Source organism: Galeopterus variegatus, unplaced genomic scaffold, assembly GCF_000696425.1.
Source record: "Galeopterus variegatus unplaced genomic scaffold, G_variegatus-3.0.2 Scaffold531, whole genome shotgun sequence".
Classification (NCBI taxonomy): domain Eukaryota; kingdom Metazoa; phylum Chordata; class Mammalia; order Dermoptera; family Cynocephalidae; genus Galeopterus; species Galeopterus variegatus.
Genome location: NW_007726642.1, coordinates 318,799 through 336,553, shown reverse-complemented (window position 1 = coordinate 336,553; position 17,755 = coordinate 318,799). Strand labels below are relative to the sequence as shown.

Sequence of the window (17,755 nt, the reverse complement as noted above, 5' to 3'; positions counted from 1 at the left end):
CTTACTCTTTGTTTCCTTATTGCCTTGGAAAAAAATTTTAAAATATGCTCTTATTAGTTCTCCCTTTCTCTTCTTTCTTGTAGGTTAATACATTTATTTTATTCCTCTGCTGTCTTTTAGAGGAGTTGAGAAGGGAGAAGAGATAAACTAATGTGTTTAATCTGCCATTTTTAACTGATTCTGGCATGTATTTTTCTAGTCAAAGTATTATAAATGTTGATTACATACTGAGTAATACTATCAATACTATTCTTCAAGAATGTTGTTATGGATTAAATAAGCTTTTGTGGACTGACCTGAAAACCTAACTACGTCTATGATTTTCCCCTAGAACTAGAGATACAATCAAGCCTTTCTGAGTTGTCTATATGGAGGAATTATTATAAACTAGTACAAAAATATTTGTCCTCTCAATTTTCCTAGTAACATAGAATATTACTTACAAATATTGTGTCATTGTTGTTGGGGAAAAAGCTCCAATAGCTGTAACAGAAACCTGAATCTTAGTGGAAAACTTTGTTCATAAAGTTAAGCTATAAAAATTGAACTCAGAAGCAAAATTAAGTTCTTCAACTGACATCCCTAAAGCTTCATTTTTCAGCAACTTTTTTGAAAGCAGTTTTCCTAATTAAATTCAAACCCAGTGATAGTGATAGCTGTGGGAAATAGTAATAGCCCTGGGAATAGTTTGTCTAATTGTATTTTTTGTTGCTTTTTCATTCCTACCCTGGACACAACAGATTCTTCTGAAATATTGGACTGAATGAACTAGACTTAGTCAAATAGACCAATAAAACATCTTCCTAATTATGAATGACTAAGAATGTCCATGCAAAGCACTAGGATAGTGAAAATGCAGCCCAGAGTATGCATAGTACACAGAGTGCATGAAAGTAAAAGCTGCCCAACTTGGTGTTTGAATTGCAGAGACCACTGCAAGTATAATAGATCTGCTACAGTTGTGCAGCTCCAATTTCCTGCGTTCAGCAAGGGTATATGAGGCTGTCTTCCAGAGGATCGCCCCTGTTGTGCTGGGGCAGCCTTCCATGAGCACTTGCTCCCCAATGGCCATGACTGCCCCTGTCTCAAGGGATCTGAGACCATTAGGAAAAGCATGAATGGTTGTAGTAATCTCTTTTGTGCTTGGAACAAGTAAGGGCAATGAAATGCAGTCTTTTCATTATTTTCCTTCCCTTTTATTTTTCTCCTTCTCTTTCTTCTTCTTTTTATTATTATTAACCTCTCCCCCCATCACCTCCCCCAGCCTCGCTTTTGACAGAACATTGACTAGGAACTAGAAGCACATTTTTGCTTAGCCTTAAGGGCAGCTGTTTACACAGTAGCAGTGTTACATAGGTTTACTATGTCGTATGTCTGTGTAACACTGGATTTGGATCTTGTATTTAGCTGCCAGAAGTGACTGTGATGAAGTAGGAGAGATAAACTGATAGATTGGCTGCCAGAAAGATGTTGGGAATCAATCAGATAAACACAGTAGAGAAATAGCTTGCTGTTTTCTAGTGATAATAAACCAGTGGCCTCTGGTCTCTGCATTTTTTAATGTAATTGCTGTGGTAATAATGCCCAAAATAAGCAAGTGAAAAAACATCATGGGAGGTTTTTTAATTGCGATTGAGATATACTTTTCCCTTTTGCAATAAAGATTCATCCTATGGAAGTGAATATTTTTATAAATTTGTTTTACTTCTTCCAGTGCCTACTTACACAAACAAATGAAAATTAGAAAGTGAACTACTTTCATTGGAATTTATTCCTCCTTCTGCGTCCTCCCACAGGCTTCAGCTCTTTAATGTGGTGAGATGTATATTGCTACCATGCCTTACCTACAAAATAATTGCTTATTTTTGTGAAGAAACAAGTTTTAAAATTAGACCTGTATTATTGACAAATGATTAGCAGGAACTAGTTTATTTTAGCATCTTCCCTTAGATTTTTCTCAGAAGATTCTTGGAATTTTAATTTCTGTTGCTATTTCTCTGCATAGAGCATTTCTATAGGAGAGATGCTATTTAGTTTTATTATTGTAATTTAAAACTGTCTTCTTTTAATGTTTAACTTTTAAATCCAATGCTTCTCTTCATCTAGGACTTGAAGATCCAGTGCAAATTCTTAAGTCTGTGTGAAAGGTATAGATTTAGACTTTGGCTACAGTGGAGTACCCAGGATTAAGAGGAAAGTAATTTAGAGTTCACACGGAGTTAATTGTATAGGATAAAAGACCAGTCCTCTGTGTTGTATTTGCAGTCTAAACAAAAGACTTTCTTGAGGTTCCCTCTTTAAATTTTTGTGGCTGCGAATATGGTGGTGTCATGTACTGTTAAGTCACTTAATAGCAAGCATGGTAGAGTAGCAGCTATGGAATGTGAGAGAGTAAAGTCTATGCTTTTAATTTCATAAAAATAAAAGCTTTTGCCTGAGTGAGACCTTCCTGACTGCTGGAGGTTATAGTTCAGAAGTTAGCTTTGCACTGTTATCCTGTTGGTGAGAAGCTGATGCGTTTTCCCTTTTGCCACATAGACCTTCCCACCTGACCTTTAAAGATTCTCCATTGATATCGATGGGGTGGACAAAACTAATCATAAAAACAGTGAAGGAAATGTTGCACACTCATTGATCCATTTGAAATGAACCGCAGTACAATAAGTCTTCCAAATGGACTCCTGCTTTCAGCTATTGCTGTAGCCACCTTTTTAAAGATATATAAATATGAAAGGGTTAATGGGAATTCAGTCATGCTCTTGCCACTGGGGTGTCCCTTATTGATTGTAGTGTTAGAGCTGTCACTATACCATGCAGCATTTCTTCTGTGCCCTTTTAAAGTCAGTTGGCACTGGAGATGATAACTAAATGTTGCTTTCCTTTTTCCCCTAGCTCCTTCGAGAACTCATAGAACGGAAGACCAGCTCCTTGGACCCCAATGATCAGGTGGCCATGGGAAGGTAATTTAAATATGGCTTTCTGTTCATGCCAGCAGCCTATATAATAGTATCTCCCCTAGAGTGCCCTGAATTCTACCTCCAAGGCAATGATTAGCCCTGTAATTATAAAAGTTAAGTGAGAGATAGTAAGAGCTAGAAAAATAAAGTGACTAATTGTTTATCCTATATTGCCTTAGTACAATTTGAAAAGAGATTACAAGATACCTGTGTGTTTGTTTTAGGGTTTGTCTTTCTTATGCTCGTGGCTCTCTGATTTGGGTTGTCATTATATCCATATCATCCTGCTGACCAGTAGATAAAAAGCAGCCACCCGAATGTGTGCTCTCAGGTGTCAGAATGTGCCACTGAGCACAACAGGTTCCTTGCTCGTAGTCGAATCTGCTTTGTTAGATTCTGCCCTAATTTAGACCTCCACCCCTTCAGTAAAAGCTTCAGCATGATTAGAAATGGAACGTGGCAGCACTACCCAGATGTCAGGGTAGAGTGTAGAGAAGGAAGGCTTTTGTGTGTATGCTTCATCCTGAGGTTGGAAAATAAAAAGGGTATTTAGAGTGTTACCTAATGAATAGTGTACATTTAAATAGCCATGAGCCACAATTTGTGAAAGCGTGAAAAGAAACAAAAGCTGCCAGTGCCAGAATGGGATTCTGGGCAGAGCAGAATCTTGAGAGAGCAATGAAAAATTTGTGTTGATGAAATTATTTTATTTGAGTAAAATATTATTAGAATTTTAGGTAGGGTAGAATGTTGTTGATATTTTGTATATCTCTGGGATGTCATAGAGAGCTGTTCACTATAAATTTAACGTGAAAGAGCAAATTGCATTTAAGTGGTGATTATATTGTACATTTATCTGAGTTTACAATAAAATAGATTGTGGTAATTAAGATTATATTAAGATTACAGTAATTGGATTTCCCTAGATTTTTCTTTTCTGATGTTTCGTTTCTGTTGTATAAATCAGGTAAGATGACTAGCTGCTGCTGCTGTTTCTTCTTTTCCTCCCTTTTTCACATATTCGTTCATATGAGCGATTTATGAAGATTTTCTTAGCCCTGTATTTCTTATTTGAAAAATTAAATTAATTCCTTCTTATCTCAAGTGACTGCAGAATATGTGAATCTTGTTTGCATCTTGATTCAAACAAAGCAGCTGTAAAATTGAGACAGTATCAGAAATTTGAAGACCGACTGAATATTTGATAGTAAAAAATTATTAACTTGTTTTAAGGTGTGATATGGTATTGAGATTGTATTGGGGGGAAAACAGTCCTTATGTTAGCAACACATACTGAAATATTTATAAATGAAATGAAAATTAAGTAAATAAAATGACTATAAAACTAGTATCAGTAGTAGATAATTACAAAAAATTAGCAAAAATTGGAAAGCACAAAATAAAGCACTTGGGTATTAGCAAAGGGAAAATTAGATTTAAAGAATTCAGGTATTCAAGCCAACCAGTGGTTGCAACATTAGTAATAGAATATGCTGCACAGCTAAAACATTAAAAGTTTGATGGTTTTTCTTGCAGACTGGTAGATTTAGTGCTTGTCACAGCAAGTCCAAATACTAAGCAGCATTGTTAACCAAATTTGCTGTAGAATTTCCCAGCTGCCATTTGTGTTTACCATTGCACAAATTCTCTCCGATTGGTTACTTTGGCCTCAGACTATCTTGAGGAACTTGATGAAAGTTGATGATTTCTTTATTTTTAGGGTTGTTAGTGAGAAAAATTCCAATTTGTCAGTATATATAACTATTTCTGCTTGTGATGATGCATAACATCGCTTGTGAATTTCCCAGGCAGTGGCTTGCAATCCAGAAGTTACGAAGCAAAATCCACAAGAAAGTAGATAGGAAAGCCAGCAAAGGAAGGAAACTTCGGTGAGTTACTTTTTGGAAAAAATTTTTTAGTGTTGACATTTTATATCTTTCCTCTTGCATTTTGGCTGTTATGTCATTTTTCTATTTCTTCTGATGATTCTGTTTTTAAGAGTCAGATAAATAACTAAAACAGAATTCAAGGGATTTTTTTGACTCAGTTTTTCTCATTCTAAAATTAGAAATACAGCTTCATTGACTTTTTGTTCTACTGTTGTGAGTGGATGGGTGAAATAAAATCTGCATTTCCCTGAAAGAGAAATAATGAGAAAACAAAGGCAAGATAGTTGAAATATCTTGGTTTTAAAAAAAATGATTTGTATAGAATATTTTAAAAATTTGATTCTGGAATCTTATTAGGATAGAATTGCATTGATCCATTTTTTCATGTTGCCATACATGTACACAGTATGCTAAAAAGACATAAATGAAGGACTGCAGAGAATGTTAACTGTGCTTAAATTAGATGAGAAATATAATTTTTGTGAGAAAATAGAGAAATTTCTGACTCTACAAAAATCACCCATCCTGTGAGCCCTTTAAGAAGGAGCTTTATAAGGATACAGACAAAAGGAGGAGCAAGAGCAGGAATCGGCATTGCTATAGTTTTAGGCTCACCTCCCTGGCAACTATATATATGTGTATAAAAAAACAGTATCATTGCACAAAGCTTCAGCATCAAAGGAACTACTTGTAATTCAGGTGTACACTGAAAAAAAATCTTAAACTTGTGTTGGGACAGTTTCTGACAGATAGCTAATCCCACCTCCTTAATTACAGCCTGCTTGTCATTAAATTCCTTTTAGACCAATGTAGACCTATCTCATTTTTGAGCATGGGAGCTGGGGACCTGAGATATAAGTATTTGGTGCCATTATTACTATCATTGTTATTGTTGTCATTATTTCAAGACTGGGTCAGTCTCCTACCCTCCTGTGCATTTACTCTTCTCTACCTTTCTCCCCCTGCCCACCACAAGGATTTAAAGAAGAGTGTTACTAATAGTACTTTATAAAAGTGACCAGGCTGAGTGATTACCTTATTCTTTAATTTTGGGATCAAATTTTTCTCTAATACTATGCTTTTAAAATTAGAGCATTACAAGGCTATAAATGTTCTCTAAAGGGAGGAGCTCAGGACCTTAAGTCAAGAAACTTGGGTTCAAATCCTGGTTCTGTCTGGTTATATGATTTTGGTTGTTCTTTGTTCTCTGGGTCTCACTTTTTCCATTTACTAAATGGATACAATAATCCTTACTGTACAGATTTGGTGTGGGAATTAAATGAAATAATATATAAATGTCTGGTACATAGTAGACATTCAAAAATGTTAGTGTCTTTGGTTTCTCTTGTGTTTATCTATGGGCATTGCTATTGCAAAATATATGCTCTTCAAAAGAATTGAGAGGAAAACATGCCTTTTCTACATTATTTTTTTTATGAATTTTAAAAGTACGGGGGCAGGTAGCTATATTATGTGCAGTTTGAAGTCAAGAATTGTGCTGCTTTGTTTTTTGAGACAGTTCCAACCTTATTTCCTTGTAGACAGTGGTTATTCAAAAAATGTTTTGGGATGATGATTATAGTAAAATTAAAATGCTTGTTACATAATGAGAGGAGGTTATAACTGTAAACATAAGACAGGTTAAGAAATCTGGCTGAGTATTGGAGAAGTAAGAACTTTTCCAGTGCGGCAAATAACTCAGGAGAACATGAGTCAGTTGTTTCCCAAATCAAAATAAATTTATCAGAATTGTTATCAGCTTGGAAGAAAATAACCAGGATTTTATTTTAATAGCAATGCCTTTTGTTATATTAATTTATTTTTATTTTATTTCTTAAATTTTATTTACTATTATTATTATTTTTTTACATTCTAAGGTGCTGTGGAGCAGTTGTAGGGGGAGGGGGAAGGGATGGGGAATGGGGGGGAGGAGGAGGAAGGAGGGGGAGGGCATGGTCAAGGCCCGTGGCACCCCCCTCATTCCAACAGGGGAGCCCTGGGTGCTTCCAGTGGTGGCTCAGTGGTCATTGCTGGGCTGAATTGGTGTGGTGTGGCTGAGGCCCTCAGGGAGCAGCCCCCCTCCCTCCTGGGCTTGGGAGCCCAGGGTACTTCTGGACCTTCTAAGTTTGATAGGTGTTCTTTGGTGGTGTTAGACCTTTACTGATTAACATTGGAACTTTGATCTGTAGGTTTTTTGTTTTTTCTTTCAGTTGTGTGTTGGATTATTTGCTCTTCCCAGCACTTAAACTCTGCACTGGAACTAATTTGTCATCCTTTACTTACTTCTAAAATGGGGAAACTTCCTGTGGGGACCAACACTTGGGCCTGTGGTTGAGGTAAATTGCTGCTTTGCTGCTGATTCCCTAGGGAAGGCTTTTTGTGCAGTTCAGGTTTTAATTGTTGACCTTTTCAGCACTTCTAGGTCTTGTGAGGTCTGGTACGCCTGGGTTATGTGGAAAATCTGGTCTGGGCCTGAGTCTTTTTAGCAAACTGTACCCCCTTCAGTTTTACGTTCCTGACCAGTCTTCACTGAGTTGTTCTGCGCTGATTGGGTGGTGGATCACCTGTCCAAGCTGTGCCCCATGCTCTCCCAGTGGGTCTGTCTCCACCACCACCTGCACTCCAAACGCTTCCCATGGGATGGGCTGTGCACTAGTCCCTTGTGATGACTCACTTCCCTCTGAGTGGCTCCTTTTTTCAGTTGTCTGTGGCTCCTTGCTCTTATGTGGGTCCACGGGAACACTGTTAGTGGTCTTGCTGGCCTGGGGGCCACCAAGGCCCTGTTCTCCCCTGAACCCTCCAAGCAACTTCATACAAAAGGCACAGCTGTGGCTTTTGCCAGCTCTTGCTCCATGCGCTCACCAGCTCCAGCCTTGAAGCAGCTGGGGTGGTCCTTTCTTTCTCTCATTGTGGCTTCTCCTGCCTTCCTGCACTCCATAGGTCTCTCCTCCTTCTTCTCCTGAGTTCTAGCGGCCCCAGCTTGGCAGTCGTTGCTTTTTAATAGTTGTTATATTAATTTATTAAACTAACCTCATTAAACTGTTCATTAGAGAGAGGTATGTGCCAATGCAATCATATACCTTTGTTTTTATAGCATTTTGATACTGATTGAGAACCCCATATATCCAGAGGCATTAAAATCTTATTGTGGCAACAGAGAGGCAAGAGATAGTCTATTTAAACAGGGCTAAACATTAAAATATAAGAAGTGGTTTTAGTGTCCTTCACATTCTGAGAACCATATGAGATGCTGGGTAAGACCCAGTCTGTCCTCAAGGAGCATATACTCTGAGAGGATGGCAGACAGTAGTAGACAGTAACGCTGTGTGGTGGGTGCTACAGTAGAGATAATCCTGCCCCACACTTGGGGAATTGCAGCCTTGGGAGACTAGTAAGAGTTAGCCCAGCCAAAGGCAAAAAGAATAATGTTTGCAAAAAACGTTTGCAGACTTGTGAGAGTGTGGAGCTCATTTTGGAAACTGCAGTTAATTTGTTTTGGCAGACACTTAAAGTGAATATGGGGGAATGGCAGGAGATGTGGCTGTGTGCACAGGAGAGTGCTAGATCATGGCCTTGCTGAGAATTTTGGACTTAATTCTGTAGACTATAGTGAGTTGTTGAAAGATTTTAGGCAGAGGAATGTTGTCATAACATTTGCATTTTAGAAAGTTAATTTTAGGGGTTCTGTTGAAATGGACTAGAAAGTTTTGAGAGCAAGGGCTGGAAGGAATTGGAAATCATGGATTGAGAGACATTTAAGCAAGTGAGTAGTTTGTGCTTGTGCAGTCGCATGTGAACAGGTGAAGGAAAGGGAAGAGCTTAGAATGACTCCCAGAGTTTCAGAGGGAACTAGATAGGTTTTGGTTTTATTCACTGATATGTATGAGGTAGAGAGAGATTGCAAGGAGGAAATAAATTTTTTGTTTGTTTGGGGGAGGATGGATTCAGTTTCTAAATATGTTGAATTTGATTATAACCTTGAGAAATCCGAGTTTAGAGATAGAGTTTTGAGTCAAAAGAAGGATGTATAGGAGGGTATAGTGTGAAGAATAGAATCCCGATGAATCCCCATATATGAGTTACACAGAGGGGGAGAGAAGCCCATAAAGAATGCTGAGGAAGAGTGGTCATTGAGGTAGGAGGGCAGGAGAGAGTGAAGTCAAGCAGTGAATGCAGAAGAATGTTTAATAAGGGGTCAGGAGTGCCCCATGCCTCAGATAAATCAAGTAGGGTAGGGATGTTTCATTTGTGATCACATTTCTGTGCATGAGGGCTGTTGATTACTAAGGGACTTTTCATAGTTGAAAGGCCTATAGAATTTTTGTGTAAACTTACTATCTTTTTTTTTTTTTTTTTTCCTTTTTGTCTTTTTTCGTGACCGGCAACGGATCGCAACCCTCAGTGTCGCGCCCGTACCGGACCGGGACCGGCCATGGGATCGCAACCCTCGGTGTTGCTCCCGCCTCTCGCTCAGCCAGTGAGCGGCCGGTCTGTATGTGGGATCCAAACCCTCGGCGGGAGCGCCACCACGCTTCCCAAGCGGCGCACTATAGCAGTGCGCCACCGGGCCGGCCCTAAACTTACTATCTTGACTGATATGTTTTGTAAAAGCCTTTTGGAATCCAGTTGATGTGCCATCAAAAGGTCATGCATAATTCCAGCCATTAAATGTAGAGAAAATGGGAGGAATAGAAGATCACCACTAGGCAAACACCACAGTAATAATTTTTTCTGGCAAGATCCACCAGTGGGTGCTAGAGTCAAAGGGCAAAAGTTTGAAGAGAAACAGTATACAGGTTGAGCATCCCTAAACCGAAAATCTAAAATCTGAAATTTTTTGAGGGCTGACGTCATGTTCAAAGGATTTTGGATTTGGGGATTAGGGTTGCTCAACTGGTATTATTCTACAAATATTCCAAAAAAAAAAAAAAATCAAAATCTGAAATACATCTGGTCCCATGCATTTCGGGTAAGGGATACTCAAACTATATTTTCATGATCTCAAAGTATTTTTCCCAGTATATTTATCAGTTACAAGGAGAAAAATAGTAACTTTACAGTGGAGAAATCCAGCTGATACCACCTTAGCCAGGTGTTCAAGATTAACACGAGTAATAAGGCATATCTACATCTCTCTATCTTCAGTAGAAGGATGCAACATTGTTTCTGTGGTATTCTTGCCAAAAATGCCTAATCGCAATCTCATCAGAAAGCATCATACTGGGCCGACCCTGTGGCTTACTCGGGAGAGTACGGTGCCGGGAGCGCAGCTGCGCTGGGAGCGCCGAGGCCGCGGGTTCGGATCCTCTGTAGGAACGGCCGGTGCGCTCACTGGCTGAGCGCTGTGTGGACGACACCAAGCCAAGGGTTACGATCCCCTTACCGGTCGCAAAAAAAAAAAAAGAAAACATCGTACTAATTCAAATTGTGAGACACGCTACAAAATAACTCATCAGTACTTGTCAAGTGTCAAGGTAATGACAGAACAAGGAAGACTGAGGAACTGTCACATATTGGAAGAGTAAGGAGATGTCACAACTAGGTACAATGTGGAGTCCTAAGATTGGATCCTGGAAAAGAAAAAGGACAGTAGGATAAAAATGGGTGAAATTTGAATAAGGTCTGTAGTTTAGTTAATAGTATTGTACCAGTGTCAGTTTCCTGATTTTGATAATTACACTATGTTTATGTAAATTGTTAACATTAGAGGGAAACTGGGTGAGGATATGCATGACCTCTCTGTGCTTTTTTTGTAATTTTTCTGTAAGTTTATAATTATTGCAAAATAAAAAAATAAGAAGAAAAGTCATAAGGTCATCAGTGTTGAATTGGCTTAGGTTTGTGTCATCTCTACTCACCTGGCTCTCCTTGTGACCGTAAATGTGAGGATTGTGGTCAGGAGCAGAGAGTAATCTTTACTAATAGCAGTAGTGACAATTAACATTTATGGAGCTCTCACTGTTAGGCACTGCTAAGCAATTTACATGCAGAAAGAGCACAGACTGTCTGTGCTTTGGAGCCAGACTGTCTGTGTTTGAAATCTGGCTCTTCCATTTACTGTCCTGAAGCTCTTGGGTAGGCTGGTCAGTTAGCTCAGTTGGTTAGAGTGCAGTGTTATAACACCAAGGTGTCAGGGGTTCAGATTCCCCTACTGAGGTGCTACCAAAAAAGAAGACCTTGGGCTTTACATCTCTGTGCTTCAATTTCCTTATCTGTGAAGGGAATATAATAATAGAAGTTACATTTCATAAGATTGTTATGCAGATTAAATGAGCTAATTCATGTAAAGTGTTTAGAGAAGATGAGTAACTTTACCTAACATTACAGAGCTAGTAACTAGCAAACTGGGATATGAACTAATTGATCTGATTGCAGAGCCTATGCTTTTAACCTCTGCTTGTTGAGTTGTTTCACTGGTGGGACCAGGTAGCCTACGCACGCACCAAAAAGACATCCTGGCTACATTAGCATCCTCCTAAAGGATTAAACCATGTGTCTCAGGCTAGATAAGAATATTGTAAATAACTTCTTTAAATTAGACTTTAAGAACAGGTAGGATGTGCCAGCTGTTGTCACCGATACTAGGTCCCAACACTGAGCAATCTTGCTCTTTTTTTGTGATAGGGTTGGAAAGATAAGATTTCCAGAAATATTATAGCAAAGATTAACATTACCTTGTGGAAACAGCTTAAATGATAACAGGCCACTAGTTTAGATGGCCTAGTCACATTGGTCATGGCAACTTGCTAATTGGGTGCTAGAAAATAATTTTACCTTTTTTTTTTTTTGTCTTTGTTCGTGTCCGGCAACGGATCGCAACCCTCAGTGTCGCACCCGCACCGGACCGGGACCGGCAACGGGATCGCAACCCTCGGTGCTGCGCCCACGCCTCGCTCAGCCAGTGAGCGGGAACCGGTCTGCATGTGGGATCCGAACCCTCGGCGGGAGCGCCGCCGCGCTCCCAAACGGCGCACTGTAGCAGTGCGCCACCGGGCCGGCCCTAGAAAATAATTTTAAAGGAAAAATTTTGGTTTATGGAAATAATTATAATTATTGATTATCAGCATTTTACTCAGCATTGTATTTAAGTGGGCTTAATCATGATTTAATCAGACATCATAATGTAAATGAATTAAACTCTTGAGCCTTTAATAATGAGATATCTTACTGTGTTTGTCTATTTTTCCACAACAAAATTATTGTTTTTTTTTCTTAATGTGGTTTGTAAAAAGTGTTATTTTTGTTCTTGCTTTTTTTTTTTTTTTTCCTGTGGGTGGCTGGCCATCTGAACTCTTGACCTTGATGTTATAACACTATTCTAACCAACTGAGCTAACCAGCCAGCCCTAAAATGTGTTATAATACCAGAACATGCACCCTTATCCTCAGCAGCACTGAGATTAGGTAAAATGTATTGCATTTAGTACACATTACTAAATTGTCTTTAATCTGATTACCTCTTTTTTGCAGGGGTGCAGCTGGCCAGTTCTGGAATCTGAACCCTTGACCTTGGTGTTATAACACCACACTCTAACCTGATTAATTCTTAAAGGTTTCTTTCATCATGTAGTTAATAGTTACTGAATATATTATATCAAAGTTTAAAGATATTCTACAGAGTAGTAGCATCCAATAAAAATGTTACATATGTAATTTTAAATGTTCCAGTAGACACATTAAAAAAGAAAAAAGAAACAGGTAAACTTAATTTTTCTAATATATTTCATTTAACCGAATATATTAAAAGTATTGTTTCAACAATTTATTATTTTAAAAATTATTAATGGTAAATATTACCTTCTTTTTTTTGTCTCAAATCTTTAACATTTGGCATGTATCTTATAATTACCGTATATCTCAATTGAGACTAGTCACATTTCACTTAACAGTTTTAATTAATAGTGATTATTTCTTGGGGGTTTGACTACAGGGGACTTTTCAGTTCTCTGCACATTTCTGTATTTGGATTTTTTAAATATATATTCTTTTTTTATAATTAGAGGATAGCAAACACATTTTTTAAAAAAACAAGTATGATACATACAGGTTTTCTTAGGTTTTGTTTTTTGTATTTTATAAAAAGTGAAGAATTAGAAACAATAAAAAAGTTCAAAAATATGAAAATATATTACTCCTGGAATCGTATGCACCATTCAGATATTGTTTATTGGACAATGCTTACAATGTAAGTGAAAAAAAGAGCATAGAAAATTGTGTAAATATGTATATAAAAGTGTCACTACGTAAAACAAAGACAACTAACCAAAATGTTAATTGTCTATAGGTGGAGAAACTGTTTTGTGCGTGTGCTTTGTTTTCCAGATTTTCTATAATGAATTTATACTTTTTCTTTTACTCTTGTAATGGGGAAAAATCTCATCACTATTATTGAAAATTTCATTTGTTGAGAAAAATAATGTAATTTGGAAGGCTTAGCTGTGGGTGGTACAGGAGAGAATCAAATTATTTGATTTGTGTAAAGATGTTTCTAAAACTGTAAAACATTATGCACATTAAAATATTTATCATATTTTTGTTTGTGGACATTGTTTTGCCAAAATAGAGTTTTTTTGGTTAGAATTTCATAGTACATATATACACACAAGGGTACTTCAAGAAGTTCATGGAAAAATAGAATTGAAAGATAATACAAATCTCTCCATAAATTTTTTGAAGACACCTCATATATATAGTCATAAAATCCTCTTCCACCATAATGAATAGAATTCATTTTGAATTCTCTTTGGTATAATTTAGTCATTCTAAGATCATATGTTCAGCCCCTTTCACCAGGGAACCTCAAAGCGTTTCATACAAAAATACCCCTTTTTCTATTGGTGGGCAGTAGGTGATGTAACTGAAATTTTCATATTAACATGACTGAAGATCTAGGAATCAAACTTGTTATAAACTCAGTCGTGTGTGCTCCTTCATTCAAAGGTAGGGGAAATGAAAGACTCAGTGAAGCTAGTGCATGGAGATGATGTGGAAATGTAAACACCTTTTTCTGACTTGGGGAGCCAGTGCCAGTGAGTGATGGTATTGGTGACATATTGCATTCAGGTGTTGTGCCACTACCTGTGCTAATGTCATTAGGTAGCTTTAATGACACTGAAAAATGATTAAGATGTAGAAAGTAGAAAGGTTATATAGAGTAACCTTTCTATAGGTTATATAGAGGAGTAAAATGCAGTATTCGAATCCTCATTTTCTTTTGTCTGGAATAATGTTTAAGGGTTCATATACTGATCAAAGACAAAAGTGTGTATCTGTTCTTTTGGGGGCCTGTGATATAAACAGATCTGTGCAGAACGGAACATTTGCAATGTGTTATCAGACTTTTCTCCTGTAGCATTAAGGAAAAAGGGGAAAATAAGGTTGTGAGTGGTAAGTGCCTGTGAATTTTTCCCTGTTTCCATTCTGGAACCAGATGTTCCTGTGATTAGTTCTTGACTTTGTTTACTTGTAGAATGTGTTTCCTTTTCTAGGTTAATAGTTACTAATGTTGCTGCCTGCTTGTTTCCTGCTTTATTTAGGTTTCATATTCTTAGCAAGCTACTGAGCTTCATGGCACCTATTGACCATACTACAATGAATGATGATGCCAGGTGAGTAATAGATTAATTATATGTCACAAATGGCTTCATGACAGCCTGATATTGACCTGTTCTACAGCTTGTCGCCCTCTCCATTTCTTCTTATCAGTTAACCATTTGTCACTGGCATCATATTAAGGGTTGTTGTCACATCTCTTCACTCCCATAATTACTGTAAAAGCCAAATCAGAAATTTCCATAAATCTCAGTGCTGCCTCTGGTGGTTTGTTGGTTTTTGCTGTTTTGTTTTGTTTTTAACTTTAGTCTACCTGACTAGGACATCTGAGCCCCTCTCTAGGACAGAAGGTCAGGGCAGCTTGCTTGTATGTATTTGGAGGTTTTGTGCATATGCTGTTCTTTTTAAAATGGCTCTAGAGATTGCTCTGGAGATGTGCATATGTTATATTTGTTGAGGCTGCTGTTGAGGATTATGAGTATTTTTACAAAAGGAAGTATATGCTCATTTTATAGAGCTGAAACAATATGGAAATATATATAGAAAAAATGTATGTGTACTCATAACAATTCAGAGGTAAACTTTTTTTTAAGAATAATTTCTTCTATATCTCTTTTTTTAACCATTGTCCACAGTATAATGACCTTTTTATTTATTTTATTTTTTCTGTTTAATGTTTCAATAGAAACTTATTTTCTCAATGTAGAAATGAAAGAAACATCACAAATTAATTTTAATGTGAATTGATAAGGAATAAATTTAACAAAAAGATTAACATTCTTAATGAAAAAAGATGTCTTAAAAATGAATTAGGAAAATTTAAGCAGAAGTTTAGTGGAGGACATGAGGAGAGACGTTATACACCCCATAGAAGCACACATGGCTAACAAGTACATTCAAAGATGTTGTTTTGGGGGTGGGGAGGGGTGAGGGGAGAGACTAAGGCCCATGGTCCCTCATCTCAGGACGCCAGGGGCTTCAGGCTCGGGCCCCGTAATCCCTGGCCTCTCTTCTATATTTCTTAACTGGCATTTTACTATAATGAAGAGCTTTCTCTTCTTCATTTATTTACTGTTCGTACATTTATATTGATGTGGACTTATGCACTCCCATTTTATTCAATGAGTTGTCTTTATTTTGAAGTTAAAATGGTCCCTGATTAGTAGAGGCCCTTTCAAGATCGCTTGTGTCCTTTTGGGATGTCTCCAGTTATTCTTTGAGTATTTCCTTACTTTGTGGCACGAGATGTTCCAGGCTCATCTTATACCTTCCCTGGAATCAGTCTTTCCAGAAGGAGCCCTGGTTCTTTGTAATGGATTATGGTGTTTAGAAACCAAGATCTGGGTACTAGGGATGCTCATGGTATACTGTGAGCATTTTCATGTTAAAATAATTCACAAATTTAAGATGACTATGTAGTGTTTTTAAAATATTATTTATTTAGCCATTCACTGGTTGTTGGACATCTAAACTGTTTTTAATTGCCATTGTTGTAAATAATGCTGTATTAGACATTTTAATATTTACCAAGTGAAGTCATTGGTCATAGTATAGGCAAAACCAAAGCTATTTTCTTGTGTTTTTTTGGTGGCTGCCTGATACCGAGATCTGAACCCTTGATCCTAGTTGGCATGAGACAGCCAAGCTCCTAGAACAACTACTGTTTGCCCTTCAGGGTCATCTTTATAGAGACAGAATATCAGTGGGCTAAGAGGGGGAAAGGCTTGACATCCCACTGGTAGGGAATCCCTCTAAGCATATTGTCACCACCAAGAGCAGGTCTCTTTGCTCGCTCTAAACTTAGAAACAGAGCTTACTTTACGTGGTGTAAATCCCCGCCCCCCATCCCACCCCTGACCCGGGGTGCTGTGAGGTCAGGGGGAGTATGATGTAAGAATGCAGATGATCTCCTACTACGGTTCTAACGAAGTGAAGTGTTTGGGAGTTATGGAAATAATCAGCTACTTTTTGCCTGTGTTTTTGACAGACCCTCTGAGAAAGACTTTAAAAGAGGTTCATTCTTTATCATTTGTTGTGTTGATGGAAGCCAGATGGTAAAATGCTGGTGTGATAAGTAGGAGCAGCACATCTGAGTAAGATCTCTGAGACAGAGATGTGCTGCTCAGAACTGGCCACTGAGTCAAATAATGGGAAAGGGAATCCACATGAACTGCTTACTTTGTTGGCTTGGGTTTTAGCTGTCAGCATGCAAAAGGTCTGAGTGACAATGATCAGCTTGATGTAGGCCAAGGAAAATTGGTATTTGCCTTGCATTAACTGTTGCTTCAAGGAGGGATTGTTAGATAAACTTGATTCTGGGACCATCTGTAGGTTACTGTATTTTTTTAAGTAGTTTTTTTAATTCCAAAAATGTAGTAATTTAACATTTTATAGGTACTCTATTCCTTTGTAAAGAACTTAAAGAACTTAAATTCTCAACAGGAACAGAAAGAATTTCAATTTTAGCCCCTTATTTCCTCCCCCCAAATAAAAACCACCTTTCCCACTCCTTTTATAAAGCTGTTGGCATTAAAAAAGAACAAGGAGAGGATCCTTTAATGATAAATACTAAGCACCAAATACATTATTGTTTTACATCTAGAGTTTTAGAAAAGAAACGTACAAATGTAATCCAGCCTTGTAAAGTGCTTTGTCAATATCACTGCCAGGTTGTTCTTGAGGTGCCTTGGTATAATAGAATTTGTACAGGCAATTTATCTTCGGCTTGCCATCTTTGTGTATGGGTCTGCACCCTAAATATGGGCATATTCTACCACTCTACTAATAATATTCTTTTCCCCCAGTTGGTAACCCAGAGTTACTTAAACCATTTTTTATTCCTTCTTGCCCCTTTATTTAATAGGAATATGCACTAAATCATGGTGAAATAATCTGGTGTAGCTTGCTTAACATTTGAGAACACATCAGCTAATAATACCAGAAATACCCTCCATAGTGCATGTTCTGTTGGTTAAAAACTTGCAAGCAAGAATGGTTAAGATACAGATATTTTCTCTGAGGCTTCTTATCTCCTAAAACGAAACAGGTTATTCTGACAGGTGAAACAAGTCCGGTGCAAATATGCAACATTGATCTAATCAGCAGGAACAAGAGCAATATTTTAACTGGTGTACCTTTTACCAGCATCATTAAAGCCTCCCATTACTCTTTTGTTAGAGGTTCCTTCGCTTCCTTATCAGATTACAGAATGAACATAACTCATGGCAGTGATTTAATCTCTTGTTAAAGAGGATTACAGCTTTGCATTAACTTGGATTGACACAGTTTATAATTCGCTTGTTGACACTCAGGTGGGTGGCATCACATGTTTGCCCCCCCCCCCCCCCCCCCCCCCCCC

General features: G+C 37.8%; 1 protein-coding gene across 1 annotated transcript in view; it reads left to right on the top strand.

The window, feature by feature from the left end:
- AATF (apoptosis antagonizing transcription factor) overlaps positions 1-17,755 on the top strand; it is a 101,011-nt gene that overhangs the window by 67,652 nt on the left and 15,604 nt on the right. Inside the window, exons 8-10 of the mRNA XM_008569807.1 lie at positions 2,893-2,960; positions 4,766-4,846; positions 14,382-14,453. Coding sequence (XP_008568029.1) covers positions 2,893-2,960; positions 4,766-4,846; positions 14,382-14,453 — 221 coding nt within the window. The remainder of the gene's footprint in view (positions 1-2,892; positions 2,961-4,765; positions 4,847-14,381; positions 14,454-17,755) is intronic.